Here is a 20,389-nt window from a genome sequence, read left to right as displayed (position 1 = left end):
TACACACCAGTAATTGGGATAGGAGATTCCATTCCATTGGCATTCTACCTACCAAGAACAAAATCCTTTAGGAAATTGCTTAAACGGTTTGTTTCACTGGGGAAGTGCTGAAGGGAGAAGTGACTCTTTCTAGTGGATTTCAGGCTGTATCCTACTCTCTGACCGGTTAGCAGAGAGGCCTCCAGAAGGTGTGAAAGCCCACTCTACAGGAACCAAGACACCTGCTGTAGCCTTGCTGTATGAGGTGCCACTCACTGCCATCTGTGAAGTGGCAATGTGGAGCTCTGTCATGCCTTCACAAGGCATTACAGGCTCATGAAAGCTTCTGCAGCTGATGCATCCTTTGGTTCGGTCCTTTTGTCATTAGCATCCTCATGCCTTCCTCCTCAATGAGTGCTGCTTGTCAGTCACCCACAGTGCCATACACATAGGGACCAATACTCGAAGAAGAAAGAGAGGTTTTGTACCTGTGCAGTAACCAGTGTTCTTCGAGATGTGTGGTCCCTATCTGTATTCCACCACCCATCCTCCTTCCCCGCTGCTTTGGATCCTTACAGTTCATGGGAGAGAAGGAACAGGAGATGTGTTTGGTCTGTGCCACCCCTTCTCCCCTTGGTTTGGAGCATGAGGAGAGGAAGGAGGCAGGTGCAGACCAAGAGGCATAGCTAGGAAGAATTGTCTGGTCTCAGGCACGTGGAGCACGTACATCTCCCACATGGAATACAGATAGGGACCCTCTCATTCATCACGCAGGCCCTGATTCACTAAGGCACTTAAGCGTGTGCCTAAATTTAAGTACATAACTAGTCCCATTAAGCTAGATGTGTGCTTAAGTACCTGGCTGAATCGGGGTTTCTGTTTTCCCTTATGCAAAGGGAAGGAGATAATACTTTGAAGTCCTCTGATGAAAGACACTAAGCACAACATAGAATTTGGATTATTATTAGTTATTTAGCACCTGCATTTTTCTTCTTGATCCCCAAGTCCCATGGATTCTGTGTCCGGTGCCTGTTCTCTTTCAAGAGAACCCTGGCATGTAGGTAACAGCATTTTGATATGAAGATTTATTGAGTGTGGTGGTTGTTTCTGTTCATTAGGAGTTGTATGTAACAACAATCGAATTTCTGAAGCTGGAGAAAATTGAGTTGGGAGGTGTGAGAGGAAACATCCTTGGGAGCATGGTGTTTCAGATTTATGAGGAAATCTCTGAACTCATTAAGGTTTTTGCTGATTGCAAATATGATCCCTTAGATCCTGCAGAAGAGGTGAGTAAATGTTAGTATGAAAAATGTGTTCATTTGTTAGATGAATAAATTACTTGCTTTGAACAAGGCAGAGGACCTGCATATTAGAATAGTCACCATGGCAACAAATGTACTTACTTTAGGAAAAAAACCTCTGGTCTTAGCACTCATCCATAAAATCAGTTCATTTAAATTGAATGGTTCTCTATATAAAATACCTAAGCATGACTTAATCCTATTATTTGAATCCTTTGTTCTTTTTACTGACAGGAATTTGATGAAGATTTTACAGAGTTCCAGACCAAAATTCAGGATTTGGATAGAAGATTGGCAACCATTTTTTCTCAGGGATTTAATGACTGTAATAGTTTTGAATCTGCTGTCAAGGTATAAATGTGCGTGTATGGTTGGTGTGCCTCTTTTCTAGCAAGAGTGTTAGCATGTGCCCTAATGAGGGTGACTTTGCTTTGGGCTCTGATACCAAATCTATGATTACTCTTGTCAGTTAAGATGTTTCTGTATTTATATATACATTAAAATAATGATGAAAGGTTTCAAAAGCTACTTTAGAGATTTTGGGGGCCCAACTTGAGATACTTCAAAGGGGCCTGATTTTCCTTAGAGGAGCCAGATTCTGTCGGGGTGAGTGTGGGTCAGACAGATGCTAATGGCGAGGGAGTGTCACAGAGGAAGATGTTAACTTAGAATGTAAATATTAGAGCTGGTCAAAAACATTTTCAGTGGAGCTGTTTTCCATCAGAAAATGCAGTTTTGTCAAAATAAATTTTTTTTTTTTGCAGGAACTTGTCAGTTTCGATGACATTTTCAACAGGAAAAAGCCTATGTGAATTAATTGTTTCAGCTTTTTTATTTAATTTCAACAATGCTGAAGTGTTTTTTGACATTTTCATTTCAAGCAATTTCATTTAGACTGTTCTAGGATATTAAAATGTTAAATGTAATATGTATATCATTAATATTGTAGTTTATAGTCAACATTTTAATATCCTAGAACAGTCTAAATGAAATGAATTGACATCAAACAAATGTTTTGATGGTTGTGAATAAGAATGTTTTGAAGTTTTGATGTGGAAAATTTTTTTAATTTCAGCTTTTTGTTCCAATTTAGAACTTTTTTTTTTCAAAATTTGGGAATTTCCTATGGCATGGAAATTCCGATTTCCTGCTCTAGTATCTATCCAGTCTCCTGCACGTGGACCAGGTGGAGAGATGAGGCCATTTAACTGAAGTGGTTTGTGGAAGGGCCCTGTGAAAGAGGTGAATCTTTAGGTGATCCAGTATTTGTGAAGTAGATGAAAGGCATTATATACATCTAGAGCGATTTGAGCATAATTTAACTAATGCCTCTTGGAGCTGCATTCTCAATAGACTATGTCTGCAGATACGTTGATGTATAAACAGCTTACCAATTTCTTTGTTCTTTAGCAAATACACATGTTTGGATCACTATTGGACCGACCTCTGATAGAGGCAGAAGTGTCCCCTCACTACTCCACCCTTTTGGAAATGTTTAATGTTGAATTGGACAATGCAAAGATAATGTATGATGCCCAGATAGCGGCCACAAAATCAGGAGGTGTGCCGCCTATCAGCAAAAATATGCCTCCTGTTGCTGGGCAGCTGAAGTGGGCTCTGGAGCTCCAAGAAAGACTAGAGACTCCAATGACGGAGTTGCAAGCCATTGATCACCCGTAAGTAAGTTTTGTTGGCATCTTGCACTTTAGGATATGCTGTTATCCAGTGTATGTACAACAGAGCATCAATGATAATTTACAGAGGGCAAAGCACATATCCACTGAGACCACCAAGCTTCTGTTTGGCATGGTGATTAAATCCCATGCTCTATCAGTGTATCTGTTTTGTCAATTGCAACTTTTACTTTGGTTACAGTGTTATGGTCAGTGCTGAAGCTAAACTGGTGTCCGAGAAGTATAAGGAGATGATGCGTTTGCTGCAGAATTACCGAGAGAAGACCTATGAAGAGTGGATAAGTCGAGTCGATACAGACTGCCAATTTAACCTCCAACAGCCGCTGATACTGAGAGATCCAGACGGTAATCTTATCAGCGTGAACTTCAGCAAGGAGGTGGGTGGCACCATGCTTGTACACAAAGCTGTCTTGTTGAAATCAGTCCAGGCAGAAATGAAATATTTGTAGCAGATACTGTATGAGCCCTGTTCTGTTAGTGTCTGTTTTATTTTGACTACTACTGCTGAGACAGACCCCTTACAGTAACCTTGCTGCGTTTGTGTGCTGGTTTGGACTGGCACCTCACTGAATAGCAGCGATAAACCATTTGGACTCATACCTGATTTTTCTTGAGAGATTTTCAATATGGGATGATGCTGAAGCTTCTCCTTTTATGAATAGGTAATTATTTCTAATTATTGTATTTCGTAGCTAGTTGCTGTCCTACGTGAAGTCAAGTATTTGAATTTTCAGAAGCAGAAAGATATTCCAGATAGTGCTGGCAATCTCTTTTCTCAAAATGAAACTTTCCGGAAGTTTGTGGGCAATCTGGATCTCATTGTCGGTTGGTACAATAAGGCAAGTTGGAAAGATAACAAAATGGTGAAACCGGATCAGTGTGTGTCTGTCTCGCTGCCTTGTTTAGAAGAGTTCAATCCCAGTTTGTACAAAACTGGGTAACCCTTTAAAGTAGTGCTCCAACTATGATAAAATGGGTTGTAAGAATTCCAGGTGGTTTGAAGAAACTGTCCTGTGTAACTAGCACTGCTTCATGGCTTAGCACTGCAGGAGAGAGCTGCCTATCTTAGGGTTTCAGATTGCTGTACATCACCGTGATAGTTGAGAGCACGTCACTTGCTGGGGCCTCTTCCATGTCACCAATGCTGTTCTACCCTTCCAGCCTGTCTGTGGGAATGTGAGGCCTCCATTTCTCCCTCTGAAACCAGCTAAGATGGTTCAAACATAGGTGTGCTCCGAAAAGGCTGCTTTTCAGCAGATAAGGCAGCCGCTCACCCTTCGCCCCACAGAACTGTTTTTGGATCCTAAGCCAGTGATGCTTTTGTTTTCCAGATCAAGACCACCATACTGTCAGTAGAGCTTCCACTGGTCAAGCAGGAGTTAGAGGAGAATGATGTCAAGCTGCAGAAAGCCGAAACCACCTTGTTTTGGAGCAATGAAGGTACAAAGTCAGGCACTTCATCATTACCTGTTTCCAGATGACAACATTTTTCTGTGTGTGTTTTGGGGAGAATCCCCTGCTTCATAACATTAGAGCCATTTGTTCGCCTTTATTTCCTTGGCCCAAAGGACTCGGGTTGGGCCGGCATGTTCTCGGGCCCTAGAAGGGCTTTGATGTTGCTGACATGGGGGCTCTTCGAGGCTATTGCTGGGTCTTCAAGAGCCAGTCACTGACAGAGATGCAGAGTGGTTCTGTCTGCCCCCCAGGCCGAACACACAGTGCTCCCAGCCCAGGGAGTGAAGGCTTATACAGCTGCTTATTTGCTGGGCTAGCCGTGCTTCTCTGTGTTGATTTGCAGATGTCGTTTTTGAGGCATTTACCTTAATTCCTCCAAAGTGAGTCCTTTAAGAGATCCCTACTCCCAAGGTCTGTACCCTGTGTGGGTGACTACAGTCTTTGAGCACCTGCCACTAGCATGTAGAGCACACCTGCCATTGCTAAGTAGGCTAGCAACTCCTGCCTCCTTCCTCATTACTGACACTAAACTACTCTGAGTCCGAGCTTATTCCACAGAGGCAATTGGAGTATATAGAAGCCCTGCCAGATCCCATTCATTATGAAAAGCCTTTCTGTCCTGCATGGATCAAGAATATACTGGGATTAGCAGGAAGAATTTGCAATGTTTTCATTAATCTTCTACCTTTGGGGTCTAAGAAAGGACTAAAGATGAGAGGCAGTAGGGGTGTTAGACCCACTGAGCAGAGGCTGTGGGGTGCTGACATTCTGTTGTGTGGCAGCCAAAGCCTTCAGTTAGGGAAGCCGCACCTGCCACGTGCATAAAGCAGAGCATGGATCCACTGTCAGATTTACCATCTGAGAATACAAATTACAGGTAAATTTCTTTTGTATCTCTCCTCAACAATCTGATGATCAGTGCCATCAGGCAGACAGTTACTTTGATGTCTGGAGACCTTATCTGCCTACTAGCTAGAAATGCATTTTTCTCTTAGGTGTTATGGAATATATTCAAGAGATGAGAAATGTCTTGCATGATTTAGAAGCAAGAATCCAGAAAACTAAGTTAAATGTGGAGAATATCAACCAGCTTATGCAGGTGGGTGACAGATTTTTCCAGGCACTTTTGAAAATAACATTCTTGGTATATATTAAATCTCTCTCCTCTCCAGGCATAGTATTTCCCAAGGGTAATAAAAGTGCATCTTTTAGGTCTTTTTTTCTTACAGGAATGGTCAGCCAGTCCTCTATTTGAAAGGAAAGACAATAAGGAAACGTCTCTCTTAGACTTGGATGGAAAAGGTCATACCATAAACAAACGCTATGCAGCAATTCAAGATGCTGGACAAAAGATTCAGACTATGCTTATGGTAAGAAACTAGGAAAGATAAACTCAACCTAGTTGGAACTGTTTTAACAATAGTTAATTATATCTAGCACTTATGCGCTGTAGCACTTTTAAACTTCAAACCACTTCCACATACGAATGTTTTCCATGTGTGGATGTGAATGGTGGACTCAAAGTATCTGGGGTACAACCTTGAAGTCTTTACTCTGGCAAAACTCCCACAGAAGTCAACGGTCGTTATAGCTCAGTAAGGACTTCATGCATGAGCCTGTAGTGCTTTGTTAAAGACCTTTGGTGGGATTCATTTATTGTTTGTTTTTTCTCATGTTGCTACTGTACAACTGAGATAAGAGAAGTCTATATGTCAGCTGTCTGGGAGGAATTTTTGACACATGTATGACTTTTTGGCATGACCTGGGGACAGTTTCTTGTCAGAGGGCATTACATTAAAGTTTTTTCTTTCCCTTACATTCAAATGGAATTGTAGAGAATGGCCAGGGAAGCAACTACATAGACATTAGGTACCAGAAAACTAGACTTTTAACTTAATCAAATGTTCAGTCCCGTTTTTCATTGAAAGAAGGTAGGGCATTTGCCTGACCATTTATCAAACAAAAAGTTAATATAGCTTGTTTCTTTTTGCAGGAGAATGCAGACTTATTTAAGACTGATAAGACATCCCAAACATGGCAAGACTATGTGGAATATGTGGATGACATGGTTTTAGATGGATTCTTCCAGTTTATTCGCAAATCTTTACAGTTTCTGCTCACTAACATGGCAGCTGATGTATGTTATCCAGTTTCCTCTTCCCTTTTATGACATGTCAGTGTTTGCACATATATAATGCACGTGCCACTATTATTTGTGAGTTATTTAAGGAAACCACCATTTTTCTGATTTCTTAAAACATCTCTTGAAGTTACATTGCATGCACTGAATTTATTGTCTCAGTACCTACTATAAAGGTCTGTCCACAGGACAGCTGCAACCATGCTTTTGTACTTGTTAGTGGCCTGGCTATTGTAATCAGTTACAAACAACGTGGTTCAGTATGTGACGTGCCCCCACCCTCCCACCTCTTATTTGCCATTGCAGCCATCTGAGCATGTGCACACCAATCCCTCTGTGGATGTGCAAGTGAATTCTGGGACAATTTAGGCCACTATCCCATAGTGCTTCAGCAGCTGCTGAGCAGAGGATTGTGGGTCTTTGAAATTGCTAACTATAATAAAGAAGGGAACAAAAGGGGAGAGCTTGGGAGCAGAGGTGGGGAGTTCAGATTAGCCCGGGTGTGGAGTTGGGAGCAGGGGTCCAGGAGCAAATGGTGTTGCTCTGGCAGAGGGCAAAGAGACTGCAGAGAGAGGACAGGATGAGGGTGGTGAATGGTTACTTGTGACCACACACATGCGCCCACTGACAAAGAGCAGACGGTCAAGGACCAAGCCCTAGAAGAGACGCCTTCAGAAAGTGAGAGGGAGGAGAAGTGCCCCGCTGAGACAGTGGAGGAGTCCCTAGTTCCATCTGCAGCCCTGCGCTGTCTCCTCCATTCCGAGTTTCTCCTCTGCTCTGCAGTCATGAATCAGCCTCTTCTCCCCTGTGCTGCCCCTTCTGTCTCGTCCCAGATGCCTCATCGTGTAACCCCGCTGCTTAATGTGGCCAAACTGAGCTCCTGTTTCCTTCTAAACACTTTGTACCCTTTCCTCTTTCACCATTGAGCCCTCACCATGTTCCCCTCCCTGTCTCTAGGCCACAACATCAGTGTGTCTCCTCTACCCCCACACATCCAGGGTGCCACTGAATTGCTCAGATACTGTGGTAACGAGCATAGTCCAAGAACCTGTATAGAATGGAATAGCAAAGAAATCTGGCCCTGATAATTAAAATGCTCTGTGCCCTTAATTTCTGCCTCAAGATCTACTGCAGTAGCCCCCCTTGTAGAGAGAATAATGATGATAAGGAACAGTCATTAATGTAGGGCAGCACAGAGTCACGGACCTCTGGGGAAGAGAGAGGTGCTAAAGGGGGAGTAGAGAGGCCATGCTTGAGCGTGGAGAAGCCGCAACTAGCAGAGTCAGTGGAGTACTGGGGCAGCAGCCAGCTAAAGGAAGTCAGACAGAGGGTTAGCAATGAGGCAGTTAATGTAGTGGGCTAAATAGTACATTCAAGATGGGGGTGATGGCAGGTGTTTGGAAGGCAGACAGTAATGCGCTTTGCACTGATGTATCTCAGGCCAATGCAGCTCCTTTGTTTGAAGTGCACATGGAACTATATAATGATGAATTAAGATACCGTCCATCGCTGGAAGTGGGAGAAGATAATGGTTTTCTGGAAGTGGTGGAAAATCTAATGAACGATATCTATAACACAGCTAAACTTATACCCAGGCTGGCTAAGGGGAAGCTCAGCTACAAGGTTAGTCCTTCTGTGACCTGGACTCTTTCCTTAGCAATGTTTATCTGCCACGCACAGAGCTTCTTGCCTCACACCAGCATTTCCTGAGAGCTGAATGACTGACTGACTTTTTTTGGTGATTTTTTTCAACACACGTGTCGCTGCCTCTCAGGGTACATGCACATAAGATTTTAGATTACAAGAAAATGAATCTTTGTAATGTTGCATAGGGAGAAAGCTGGTTTCTAGGGTTTCAAAGCTCAAAACATGGGGAGCTTTCAGTATCAATATCCATATCTGCAATTGCAGCCCAAAGTAACTAGGGAGCTAATGCAGTATTTGGAGCAAGGGTGTAGCATGCTCCTTATGGCCAGCCCTGCTAAGTAAATAGGCCTCTGCATTTTGCACTGTTTGTAGCTTCAGGTTTCAGAGTAGCAGCCGTGTTATTCTGTATTCGCAAAAAGAAAAGGAGTACTTGTGGCACCTTAGAGACTAACAAATTTATTTGAGCATTAATGGCTTGGCTTGGCTTAGCTTAGCTTCAGAGTGGTTTTCCAGGCCAGCCCTATATAGAGCACAGTGTGACAGTAGCAAAGGCTTGCATAACTATGATGATGTGAATATCAGAGAGACCGTCACAAGTATCACACCCCACGCAGATGGAAAAAGATGCACTTCTGACTGTGAAGCCATGCGCAATTCCAGGTGCAACCTGGGTGTGACGTTGCACTCCATATGCTTTATGAAAATATGCTTGGAATGTGAATATAATGTAACTGGAATATGCTTTATGCAAAAGGTCTCTTGTAAGGTATCATTACAAAGCGTATAATCTACTGAGTGTGGTCATCCTATTTGTACGTATGTATCATTCTTGTATCTAAAACTAGAAATATGAAGTTAACTCTGAGGTCCTATTGTAATTATGCAAAGTGTGGGCCATTAATGGTGGTTTAGAATCTTGATGGCTCCCATTGACTAGGCCAATTGGTTGTAGATGGTTTATTTACCTGCAAGCCTTCTTGTGGACCAGCCTGTGGGTAATGAAGAATGAGGTCTTACAGTGACATGTGACCCTGTCACCTGATGCTGGAATCCATCTTAAACCTGGTGCTTTTCCATTTAGAATGAGAGGTGGGACCCAGAGAGACAAAAGATTCCCGACTTGTGCCAAAGCTATAAAAGGGGGTGGAGCAGAACAAAGGGGGCTGCAGTCATGAAAAATCCCCTAGTTACCCCCTGAGCTGGAACGAACAAGGACTGTACCAGGGAAAGGATTGGGCCCAGACTAGGAAGGAGTCTAGTCTGTGAAAGAAGCTTATTGGAACATCTCTGAGGGTGAGATTTACCCTGTATTCAGTTTCTTAATGTATTAGGCTTAGACTTGCATGTTTTGTTTTATTTTGCTTGGTAACTTACTTTGTTCTGTCTGTTATTACTTGGAACCACTTAAATCCTACTTTTTGTATTTAATAAAATTACTTTTGTTTATTAGTGAACCCAGAGTAAATGGTTAATACCTGGGGTAGCAAACAGCTGTGCATATCTCTCTATCAGTGTTATAGAGGGTGGACAATTTGAGTTTACCTTGTATAAGCTTTATACAGAGTAAAATGGATTTATTTGGGGTTTAGGCTCCCAGAAAGACTGAATACTGGGTGCTGGGAAAGTCCCTGTTAACTGAGAAGCCCCTGGGCTAAATTAATCTTGGTTTCTGTGAACTGCAGTGGGGCGTGGCCCAACCTCTTGGTCTGTGCTGGAGCTGACTGGTGTGTCTAGCTCAGCAAGATGGGAGTGGAGGGAAGCCTTGTCTGGTAGAGGGGTGTTCTCAGGGGTATCCCAGCACATCTAGTGACAGTTTTGAGAGTTTTTGTGACTCAGCCCGTCACACTGGGATCCGGAACTGTCAGTTGGACAAAGGGAGTATCAGAGATGCTGAGGACAGTAACATGTAGATGTTGACTCCATGCTGACCTTGGTAGAGAGAAACAGTCAGTCTCTCTCTCTTTCTGAATAAACCAAAATGATGGAAATTAAATGCAAAAACCTAAAATGCTTATGGATTAAAACACTAATATGTCAAGAAATGCTTAAGTGAAGGTTCTCATAGTAACAGTAGATTTTTCCACACTGCAAGTGTGTATCATTTTTGGTGATATATGTACACTGTAACTGTATATTAACAGTATGTATGTGCAATGCAGGTGAGATAATGTTACTGAGAAACCTTATCTTTTACATGTGTTGCTTTGAGCATTCCTGTGTAACCCTAATGTGATATTTAGTGTTGTGTGTTGCATTCGTTTACTTCCTGACCCTAAAGAGAAGTGGGTGTCTTTCAGAGTGACCTGGAAGATATGTCAGATCTAATTGAAATAAGAGAAGAGGTGATTTCTCTAGTTGTCAGTGCCATGAAACAAGCTGAGGAATATGAAGACTCCTTTGAGAAATATTCCTATTTGTGGATGGATGATCACCACGAGTTTATGCAACGCTTCCTCACGTTTGGTCACGTGTTCACCCCAGAGGAGCTGGAGTCTCATGCAGAGGACTACTTACCACACATCCCACCCACCTTAGAGCAGTTCCAGCAACAGGTGAGAGAACTCCCAGAGCAAAGGGGCTGTGGCTAGCTGCATGGCAGGTCGATGATACAAGTCTGGTACTATGAGGAGAACAGCAGTGATGCTGGTGCAGGGCCAGCCAGCCCCCTTACAGACCATCCTTCCCATGGCACCCAAGCTCTTTCCATCCTTCTGCAGGGGAGCAGAGGGACCCCCCCACCCCCGCCTTTGAGGGAATCTCTCTGTACCAGTGGTCCCCAAACTTTTCAGGGCCATGCCCCCCCTCGAGCCAGGAATGGGGCTGGAGCTTCTGCGGGGCGAGGGGATGCAGACAGGAGTAATGAGGCTGGGGCTGCAGCTGTGGGTGGGTCTGGGACCAGGAGAAGGGCGTAGGACCAGGTGCGGAGCCATGGTCAGGGGAGGGGTCAGGCGTGGGGCCAGGAGCTAGGGGCACAGTTGTGGGCTGGGGTAGGTCCAGAGCAGAGCTGGGAGCAGAGCAGGGCTTGGGTGGCACTCCCTCCCCATCCCCATAGGGGGCTGGCCTGGACCTCACTGCACCCCCCTGAATAGTTTGGGGACCTCTGCTCTATACCCATATCACAGGAGCCCAGGGCACATGTTTCTTTTCCATCTTGCCATTGTATGGAGAACACCCATGCATCCACCAACCCTAATGCACTGAGATACCAAGGTGATAGACCTCTAGGGCCTGATTTACCCCCAAACCTGCCCCCGCCCCAGTCTCATTTATGCCTGTCCACAGTGGGTGTAACAAAGTCACCAAGTCAGAATAGAGAATTTGTATCCACTTTGCATAGGTGTAAATGGTGAGGCAAGGTGCAAGACTGGAGAATCAGGCCCCTGAAAGAGAGAGGGAGAGAGCGAGCAACTGGTGCAAATCCATGTAGTTCCATTAAAGTAACATAGGCAATCTTCACTGACGTCGGTGGAGTGACGCCAACTTAGACCAGCTGGGGATCGGGCCCATTGACTCTAATGGAGCAGTGCTGATTTACACCAGTTGCAAGATCTGGCCCAGGATGGGATAAAATGTTGGTTTTTTAAAAATATTTAAACCTGTCCCTCAAGCATGTTTCAAAGCCCAGCGCTGAGGGACTCGCTAGCTCAGCATCCCTGTGCTGACCTGTATGCAGGGTCTGGCTTTGGTAGCAGCTGCCCTGACAGCATTTTGCTCCAGCCTCACTGAGAGCTGTTAATGCAGCATTACTGTGTGTCTAGGTGCTCCCGGACACAGGGAAATCTGGGTCTCGAATAGTATGGAAATAGTTGCTCTCAAGGTTTTACTGTTGAAAATCTTGAATTACAAAAAATGATTTTGTGAAGCCCCCGGACAATAGCCCCACTGGCAGTTCTGCGATTATTCCAAGCATGTCGTTTCTACATGCATTTCAGATTGACTCCTATGAGAAGCTCTACGAGGAAGTATCCAAGTTTGAGAACACCAAGGTGTTCAATGGCTGGCTGCAGAGCGACTGCCGTCCATTCAAACAAGCACTTTTAAATATTATCAAGCGCTGGAGCCTCATGTTTAAGCAGCATCTCATTGACCACATCACTACCAGGTAAAACAAGAGAGTGGTTCTCCAAAGCAAATCTTGCCTGACACACCCAGGATGGGAACTAGGGGTTAAGATTAATGTTGGAGGCAAGGATTTTGTAGCTGTGCTAATGACTGTCATACATGGAGACCAAGACTAAGGTCAGTTCTGGACCAGGAAAATGGTGTGTGTTTTAAACATAGTGGCCAAGAAATTCAAACTAACATGATATCAAATGGCGCTTTGCGCACAGCGTAGACCAGAGTAGGTTATGTTTAACAAGGTGCTAGCGGGTCGTATTCAGACCTGAAGGCCAGTGGAGTGGCATCTGTTTACACACACTAAGGATCTGAGACTCCAGTTTTTGTTCTCCTTGGAGAATTGTCCCGGGTATCCCCACTCCTGGGGCACCTGGACTTGGAAAGGGTGTAGCCCCGCTTGGATGCTGCTCACCTGGCCAGAGCACAATGAGCCAGGGCTGTGGATCCATTTGGGCAGTCAAGATTCCCACTGGCTTCTTTTCTTTTAGTCTCCAGGAGCTAGCCGCTTTCATGAAAGAAACAAATGCAGGCTTGACTAAACCTTTGAAAGAAGGAGATTATAATGGGCTAGTGGAGGTGATGGGACACTTGATGAAAGTCAAAGATAGACAGGCAGCTACAGACCACATGTTTGAGCCCTTAAAGCAAACAATCGAACTGCTGAAGACTTACGGAGAAGAGATGCCGGAAGAAATTCATATGCAGCTGCATGTAGGTTATTTAATGCTGTTAGCTCAGGTTTGTAGGGTGTAGCTTTGAGGTATTTTTAATAATGAAATCTGATGAATTTGCTTCGTTGTAGTAGGCTGAGATCCAAACTCACCTTTAATCATTTTTATTGCACGCTCCAGTGCAGAGGTTCTAACTCTTTATAGAAAATGACTAAAATCAATCCCTGCATTACTAATGCCATCTGTTACTGTGCTGCAAAAATAAGTATCTGTCATAAAAGCGAGCAGGAAACCTTTTCTCTAAGATGGTCACTCTTTACTTGTTACCAGAAGGACTACAGGAATGGCCTTGCTGGATCTTCCAAGAGTCTGTCTAGACCTCTCTGACAGTGGCTGGTACCACATGCTTCAGAGGAAGGGGCAAAGAACCCTTCCGAGGACAGTTATGGAATCATCTCCCCATGGGGCAGTTCCTTCCTGACCCCCTCAGTCAGTGGCTGCCTTTTGCCCTGAATCAGCAGGGTTTCTAGCCCTCACAAATACAATTGTTTTGATCCCTTCTAATGTAACTGGGGTGTTCTTGTTTTCCATACAAATACCTAACTCTGTTCTGAATCCTGCTGAGCTACTGGCCACGAGTTCCCAGGTTAATTGTGCTTTGTGTAGAAAAACATTTCTTGTGTCTGTTTTTAAAATTTGCTGCCTTCCATTTTCATTTTCTCTCTCCCCTGGTTCTTGAGAGACAGTAAAAATCACTCTTTTGTAAGCCTCCATCACATCCTCTCCAAACTAGGCAATCCCAGCCTTTCCATCTATTGTAAGACAGTCTTTTCAGGCCTTTCACCACGTTTATCACCCATCTCTGAATGGCATTCCCCTGCCCACATCTGCTGTGTATTTGTGAGGTAGGGTGAACAGAACAGTATCCAGAGGAGGTGTCCCACTGGATTATAAAGAGCATTGGAGTGTTCTCAGTACCTGGGGGAGGTGTCCCCATTGGTTTATACAAGGGCATTACAGTATTCAGGGAGGGATCCCATTGGGTTAGACAAGGGCATTCAAGGAGTCTGTCTTCTCTTCCATTCTATTTGACTTTTGACACGTTGTTTTTTGTTTTCAACATTGCTGCTCACCGAGAAGAGATGCTCATTGAGCTGCCCGCAGTTAAGCCCAAATTGGTTTCTTGAATGGTTTTAGTTAATTTAGAACCCACTGTCAAGCTGCCTGCAGTGACCCAGGAGTGTGAATACCAACCTCAGGGCAGATTGTTGAGAACCAGGGCACAAATCCGCAAATTGGTGGTGAGTTTGATACTTAGATTTCACCAACCAATTACCAAATGTAAAATCCTCAGGCACTAGGAGTTTGACAGGCCCCTGGGATACTCCAATCTGTCTCGCCACCAAGGTGAGCTTGCCTTTGTGATAGATAGTCCCTTACACCAAGAATCATTGCAGTAGTCTGGTTACTCCCAGAACCAAAGCACCAATCACTTTCTCAGGTCAACTACACCTTAGCTCTCATAGCACAGACAATGTTTATAGCCAATCCTGTAATAAACTATATACAGATTTTATTCAACAGGAAAAGGAAATAAAAAGAGTTATTTATAAAGTTAAAGGAGTAAACATAGATACAGAAATGAATTACAATCTTAAGTTTCAAAAATAATAGAAACTTCTATAATAAGCAGGCTCTAAGCACTGGGGATCCCTTGTATATGCCTAGAAACTTTGTCTTGCAGAGTCCAAGCAGCAGAGAGAGAGAGTTTCTTCTGGTTAGGGATTTTTATTCCCCTTCTCCCATGTGCTCTCTGCTGATGGGAGGAATCCACTTGCATGACTCCTCTTCATGGGAGGTGGGGGAGCAGAGAACAAAATCTTTTGTCCTCATTAATATTCCATAATAGTTTGGCTGCCGTTGAGCAGGACGTAACACCTTTGGTTCCAGATCAGCACATCACACTAGTTACTGTCACTCTCCTGTGTGGTGATTTACATAGTTATAGAGTCTTACAATACCAATGCTCAAATATTCCCTTACAATATGGGATACTACGGCTGCTACTCTGAAACCTAATGTTATAAGTGAGGCTGTGTCTATGTCTACACTACCACAGGAGCGACACTTTGGCAATCGATGCACAGGGAGTCAATTTAGCGGGTCTAGTGAAGACCCACTGAATCGACAGCAGAGGGCTCTCCGGTTGACCCCAGTACACCACTGGGAACAAGAGGAGTAAGATAAGTTGACAGAGAGTATCTCCCATTGACCCAGCACGATGTAGACATCGCAGGAAGTCAACCTAAGCTATGTCCACTGCGGTTACGTTATTCACATAGCTGGAGTTGCGTAACTTAGGTCAACTTACTGCAGTAGTGTAGACATAGACTGAGATTAATGCATGCAGCAGTTCACAAGCATTCAATAAAAACTAAACACACACTCATAATTCTAATCCCTATTTTAACAATGCTAAAACACACATGAGCCAGACTAATTCCATCTCTGTATTTGTCAGTGTTCCATTGAGCCCTGGGAACCTTGGCATGAGCTGGCACCTGGTCTGCCAGTGTCACACCGCCATGGTGTATGCGGAGTTTGAATAATTCCTTTCCACATATTTGTCAACAGGGAGTTTACTTTGCCCTTGTGCTGCCCATTCACCTAGCTTTGCCCAGTCCCTTTGAAGTTCCTCCCAGGTTTGTGTTCGTTAGTCTCGACTAACCTAAATCACTTTGAGTTATCTGCAAATGTTGCCCTGCCTGTTCGCTGCCAACATATTCTCCTTCATAAGGAACTTTGGGATGTATGTGGGTTCATCTTTGCCAGACGAAGCATAAGCATCCGTCACCTCTCTTGGGTGAAACGGGTTTTGGTGTTGATTCTACTTTTGCTCGCTGTAGGATCTGCCGGAGCAATGGAACAACACCAAGAAGTTATCTTTCCAGGTGAAACAGAATGTGGCTCCTCTGCAGGCCACTGAGGTCGCAATCCTTCGCAGGAAGTGTCAGCAGTTTGAGGTACTGTTATTGTGGGATGCTGGATGTTTCTCTGTAATGTGCTGAGCTGGATTGGTCTCAGCTTCTTGTCTAGACTAGGATGTGTGTGAACCTACATTAACGTTTTGCATACATTTTGCATTCAGGTACCTGTCCCTGAGACTCTACGCACTTAACAAAGCTTAAAAGCTACAACCTCAACACCAGGCAGTAATGGAAACAACCAATAAGCAATCAGGCAATGAACTGCCCATATCTGAACCACCAGACTAGTCCTGGTCACCCCAAATCAACCAACAGAGTAATACCCCTCACCATGTGCCAGGAGTGAATCCAGGCTCTGTCAGAATGAGTGGGGAAGTGTTCCCTGGTCAAGGCCCCGCGTAGAAAGCCCCATGCTACTAGCCCTGACCCTGCTGAATGCAAGAGGGCTGCAGTGCAGCATCCCCACCCTGATCACAACTGCGTAGTGCATAGGGAAGGAGTGGGGCTTTGAAGGCAATAAGGTCCCCAGCCATGCAGGGCTTTATAGGCTAATACCATCCAGTCCAGCAGGGAGCTAACGGGTGCCAGGGCAGAGCCCAGAGCAGCAGTGTTACTGGCTCTTTGTCTGCAACTCTGCCCAACAAGCGAGCAGCCGTGTCCTGCACTAACTGGTTTCCCAGAGGTTTTAAAGTATTGCCCCATGAAGAGCGTGTTGGACTCATCTGTCCTGGAGATGACAGCATGGCTCGGATGCCTGTAGCCAAAGGAAAAAGCACACACGTGGAAACCAGTGTATGTGGGAAACCAGTGCTCTTGGTCACACCAGCTGCCTGCTCGTTCCAGCATTGTGAGTCTGCTAGTAAACAGTGGATGCACTTCACTGTCCAGGACAGCAGCTGCAACCCAGCTCAAAACAAGCAGAACCGGCTGAGTCTGAAGTAGGCCTTGCCTTGGCCAGATAGCCCTCCTTCACACCTTGGCCTCCCACAGTGCTGAATGTGCCTGCCTCCTGCCTGCGCGTGACAGTCTCTGTCTCTGCTTCCTTGCAGATTAAACAACACGAGTTTAGGGAGAAATTCCGAGAAGACGCTCCCTTTTCTTTTACTGACCCAGATCCATATCGGTCCTTAAACACGGTAATTGGCAGAGACGGGAGGGCGTTAGGGGCAGATCCTCTCTCCACCTGCCTTGCATGGGCTGTGGCTGCTGCAGAACTGACATGGTTCTCTTGCACAGATGGCCGGCGGGGGTCCAGGAGTCGGCGCTGCTCCTCTGCTCTGACTAGGGTTTGTGGCCGAGGCCTGGGGGAGGGGGAGGGGCTTGGCTGTGCAGATCCACCCGCAGTGCAGGCCTGCAAAAGGGAGATGTTTCCTGAACAGTGGCTACTACAACAGAAGCTGGACTTGATGACTTCTCCAGGTCCCTTCCAGCCCTGCATTTCTGTGAGTCTGGACTACGTCCGTGCAGCTGCTGCTCAGCTGCCTGGAGGATGAGGATTCCTCTCGTTTAGACTCCCCACCCTACGGGCTTGGGCCATGCACAGAGAGAGCACTTGGCCCTTTGTGTATGTTGTGGCCAGCGAGTTATTCTAGAAAAGTGGAGATGTTCCATTTCTCTTAATGCGCGGCGAGGCCACACCAGCACCTAGCCGCCGGCTCAGACCTTTTCTTTTCATGGTTCTAGCAACAAAAGAGTATCACTGCCATGGAAAGGGACATGGAAGCCCTGTCCAAGTCAGCTGGGTTGTTTGAGGTGTCAGTCCCAGATTATAAACAACTCAAAACATGCCATAAAGAAGTACGTTTACTCAAAGAGCTCTGGGATATGATTGTCTTGGTAAGTATTTGCCTTTGGAATGTAGCACAAGGGGAAGAAGGGTATCTGAAGAATGGAGTGCTGAGACATTGCTACTTGCCAGGATTGTTTCACTGTTCCCCTTATCCTTCCCCACTGCAGGGCAGAGACTGTCTTTATATTTGTGTTTGCAGTGCCCAGCATGCTGGGGCTCTGACCCCAATCAGGGATGCGATGCAGTACCCTCAGAGAAACAATAAATATTAATGATAATGGCACTTGCCTGATGATCTCAGCTGCTCAGGGGAGATTGCTCACTGTTTAGGACAAGAGAATGTATTTGCAGGAAGCTCAGAATAAGGGAAAAACTCTCTGCTGGCTTTTTAAACTGAACACATGGACTTGTGACCTGCAAACCGAAAGCAAGAGATGTGTTAACAGGCTGGGGCTGGCACTCAGAATACTGAAGTTGCTATTTTTTAAACTACTGTGTATGAAAAGCAAATGCTGTGTCCGCTAGTGTGGTTAAAAAGCACAATGGCTATAGGTGGCAACATCCCCTTTCCAAGGCCCTGTGTGAGGCAAGACATTGGCTGAGGGAACTGGGATTGTTTAGTCTGCAGTAGAGAAGAATGAGGGGGGATTTGATAGCTGCTTTCAACTACCTGAGAGGTGGTTCCAGAGAGGATGGTTCTAGACTATTCTCGGTGGTGGAAGAGGACAGGACAAGGAGTAATGGTCTCAAGTTGCAGTGGGGGAGGTTTAGGTTGGATATTAGGAAAAACTTTTTCACTAGGAGGGTGGTGAAACACTGGAATGTGTTACCTAGGTGGTGGTGGAATCTCCTTCCTTAGAAGTTTTTAAGGTCAGGCTTGACAAAGCCCTGGCTGGGATGATTTAATTGGGGATTGGTCCTGCTTTGAGCATGGGGTTGGACTAGATGACCTCCTGAGGTCCCTTCCAACCCTCATATTCTATGATTCTATGATTGGCAGTTTCGTGGCTGGGCAGAATGACCAAAAAGGGAAAGTTTGCTGGAGGATCTTGTTTGAGCACAAAATGCTCTCAGCCAGCAGAAGTTTTATTCTGGGAATACTGCTGTCGTCCGGAGTGGCACCAACCTTTCAGGATAGTACAAACAGCAAATTCAAAATTTATGTAACCCTGTTGGCAGCAGGGATTAAACCTGGGACCTCTTGAGCTTAATACATGATCTGAAAGACAGATGTCACTCAGCCAGCTCTGTAGCAGGCTCATCAATCTTTAGCTGGCCTAGCCATCTTGGGGTGTCAGGGAGACAGAGTTCCACACTGAGCAGGCATGGGTTACATACACAAAACCAAACTACAAAGCAAAGCAGGAAGCTCCCGTAGTTCCCCAGAGAACTGTGTTGTTGGAAGATGAAAATGAAGAAGCCCTGTTAACCAGGTTCTCAGCAGCCTACTGGAGAGGCAATAGGCCATCTGCCAGTCATGTCACCACAGACTGTACCAGCTCAGTCCCTGCAACAAGGAGAAACATAGGGGAACATGAATGTGTGCTCTGCAGTACTGTTAGAATGAAAGCAACATTAAAGTCTTTTGGAAACAGGAGTAAGAATTGTGAAAGTGGAACAATAATACACTTAGGATGAATAAGTGATAGAAAATATTGATCTGCATGTTTGTTAATAGTATGGCACGTGGAACTGCTTTCCCAATTCAGGTTAATGCAAGCATCAATGACTGGAAGACCACCAAATGGAAAGAGATTAATGTGGAGCAGATGGATATTGATTCTAAAAAGTTTGCTAAAGATGTGAGAAGTTTGGATAAAGAAATGAGACCCTGGGATGCATTCATAGGATTGGATAACACAGTGAAAAACATGATAACCTCCCTGCGAGCTGTGAATGACCTTCAGAATCCTGCTATTAGAGATCGTCATTGGCATGAGCTCATGCAAGCAACCAAGGTAATCTGAGCAGGTTTCAAAAATGTATTGATAAGTAAATGCCAGCATTCCCCAATCCCGGGAAGGGGTAACAGTTTCAAAAGAACCTAAATGACATAGGTGCCTAAGTCCCACTTTCAAAAGTAACTTTAGTCATGAAAGTGCCTCCTTCTCTTTTGAAAATGCAACTTAGGCTCCTAGGTAACATTTTCAAAAGCATCTAAATGACTTCAGACTTTTAATATCATTCCTATCAAACTGAAATGATCTGTCACATGCTTTACTATTGCTGGATGGCCACTACTTGCAAGTATCCAAACATATCAAACCTGGACATTCATCAAAATACAGAATAAACAAAAATGAAACTAAGCATGATGATTATATCTACTGAACTGTGAATCACTGTAGAGAATTTTGACTCTGTCAAAAGGCTTACTAAAAATCAAGATATATCCCATCTACATCTTCTCCCTATCCATTAAGGCCAGTAACCCTGTCAAAGAAAGAAATTAGGTTTGTTTGGCGTGATTTGTTCTTGACAAATCCATGTTGGCTATTACTTATAGCCCTATTATCCTCTACATGCTTATAAACTGATTGTTTAATAATGTGTTCCAGTATCTTTCTAGGTATTGAAGTTAGACTGACTGGACTATAGTTCCCCAGG

General features: G+C 44.6%; 1 protein-coding gene across 1 annotated transcript in view; it reads left to right on the top strand.

Annotated features, from left to right (window-relative positions):
• Positions 1-20,389, top strand: part of DNAH17 (dynein axonemal heavy chain 17) — a 101,256-nt gene that overhangs the window by 10,952 nt on the left and 69,915 nt on the right. The window contains exons 9-25 of the mRNA XM_075119151.1: positions 1,098-1,265; positions 1,515-1,631; positions 2,691-2,956; positions 3,156-3,351; positions 3,667-3,813; positions 4,306-4,414; positions 5,425-5,528; positions 5,659-5,799; positions 6,423-6,566; positions 8,010-8,192; positions 10,514-10,768; positions 12,149-12,318; positions 12,824-13,046; positions 15,913-16,029; positions 17,043-17,129; positions 17,677-17,829; positions 19,492-19,740. Coding sequence (XP_074975252.1) covers positions 1,098-1,265; positions 1,515-1,631; positions 2,691-2,956; positions 3,156-3,351; positions 3,667-3,813; positions 4,306-4,414; positions 5,425-5,528; positions 5,659-5,799; positions 6,423-6,566; positions 8,010-8,192; positions 10,514-10,768; positions 12,149-12,318; positions 12,824-13,046; positions 15,913-16,029; positions 17,043-17,129; positions 17,677-17,829; positions 19,492-19,740 — 2,829 coding nt within the window. The remainder of the gene's footprint in view (positions 1-1,097; positions 1,266-1,514; positions 1,632-2,690; positions 2,957-3,155; positions 3,352-3,666; positions 3,814-4,305; positions 4,415-5,424; positions 5,529-5,658; positions 5,800-6,422; positions 6,567-8,009; positions 8,193-10,513; positions 10,769-12,148; positions 12,319-12,823; positions 13,047-15,912; positions 16,030-17,042; positions 17,130-17,676; positions 17,830-19,491; positions 19,741-20,389) is intronic.

The sequence above is a fragment of the Caretta caretta genome, chromosome 14 (assembly GCF_965140235.1).
Source record: "Caretta caretta isolate rCarCar2 chromosome 14, rCarCar1.hap1, whole genome shotgun sequence".
NCBI lineage: Eukaryota > Metazoa > Chordata > Testudines > Cheloniidae > Caretta > Caretta caretta.
This window is presented reverse-complemented; position numbering and strand designations above follow the sequence as displayed.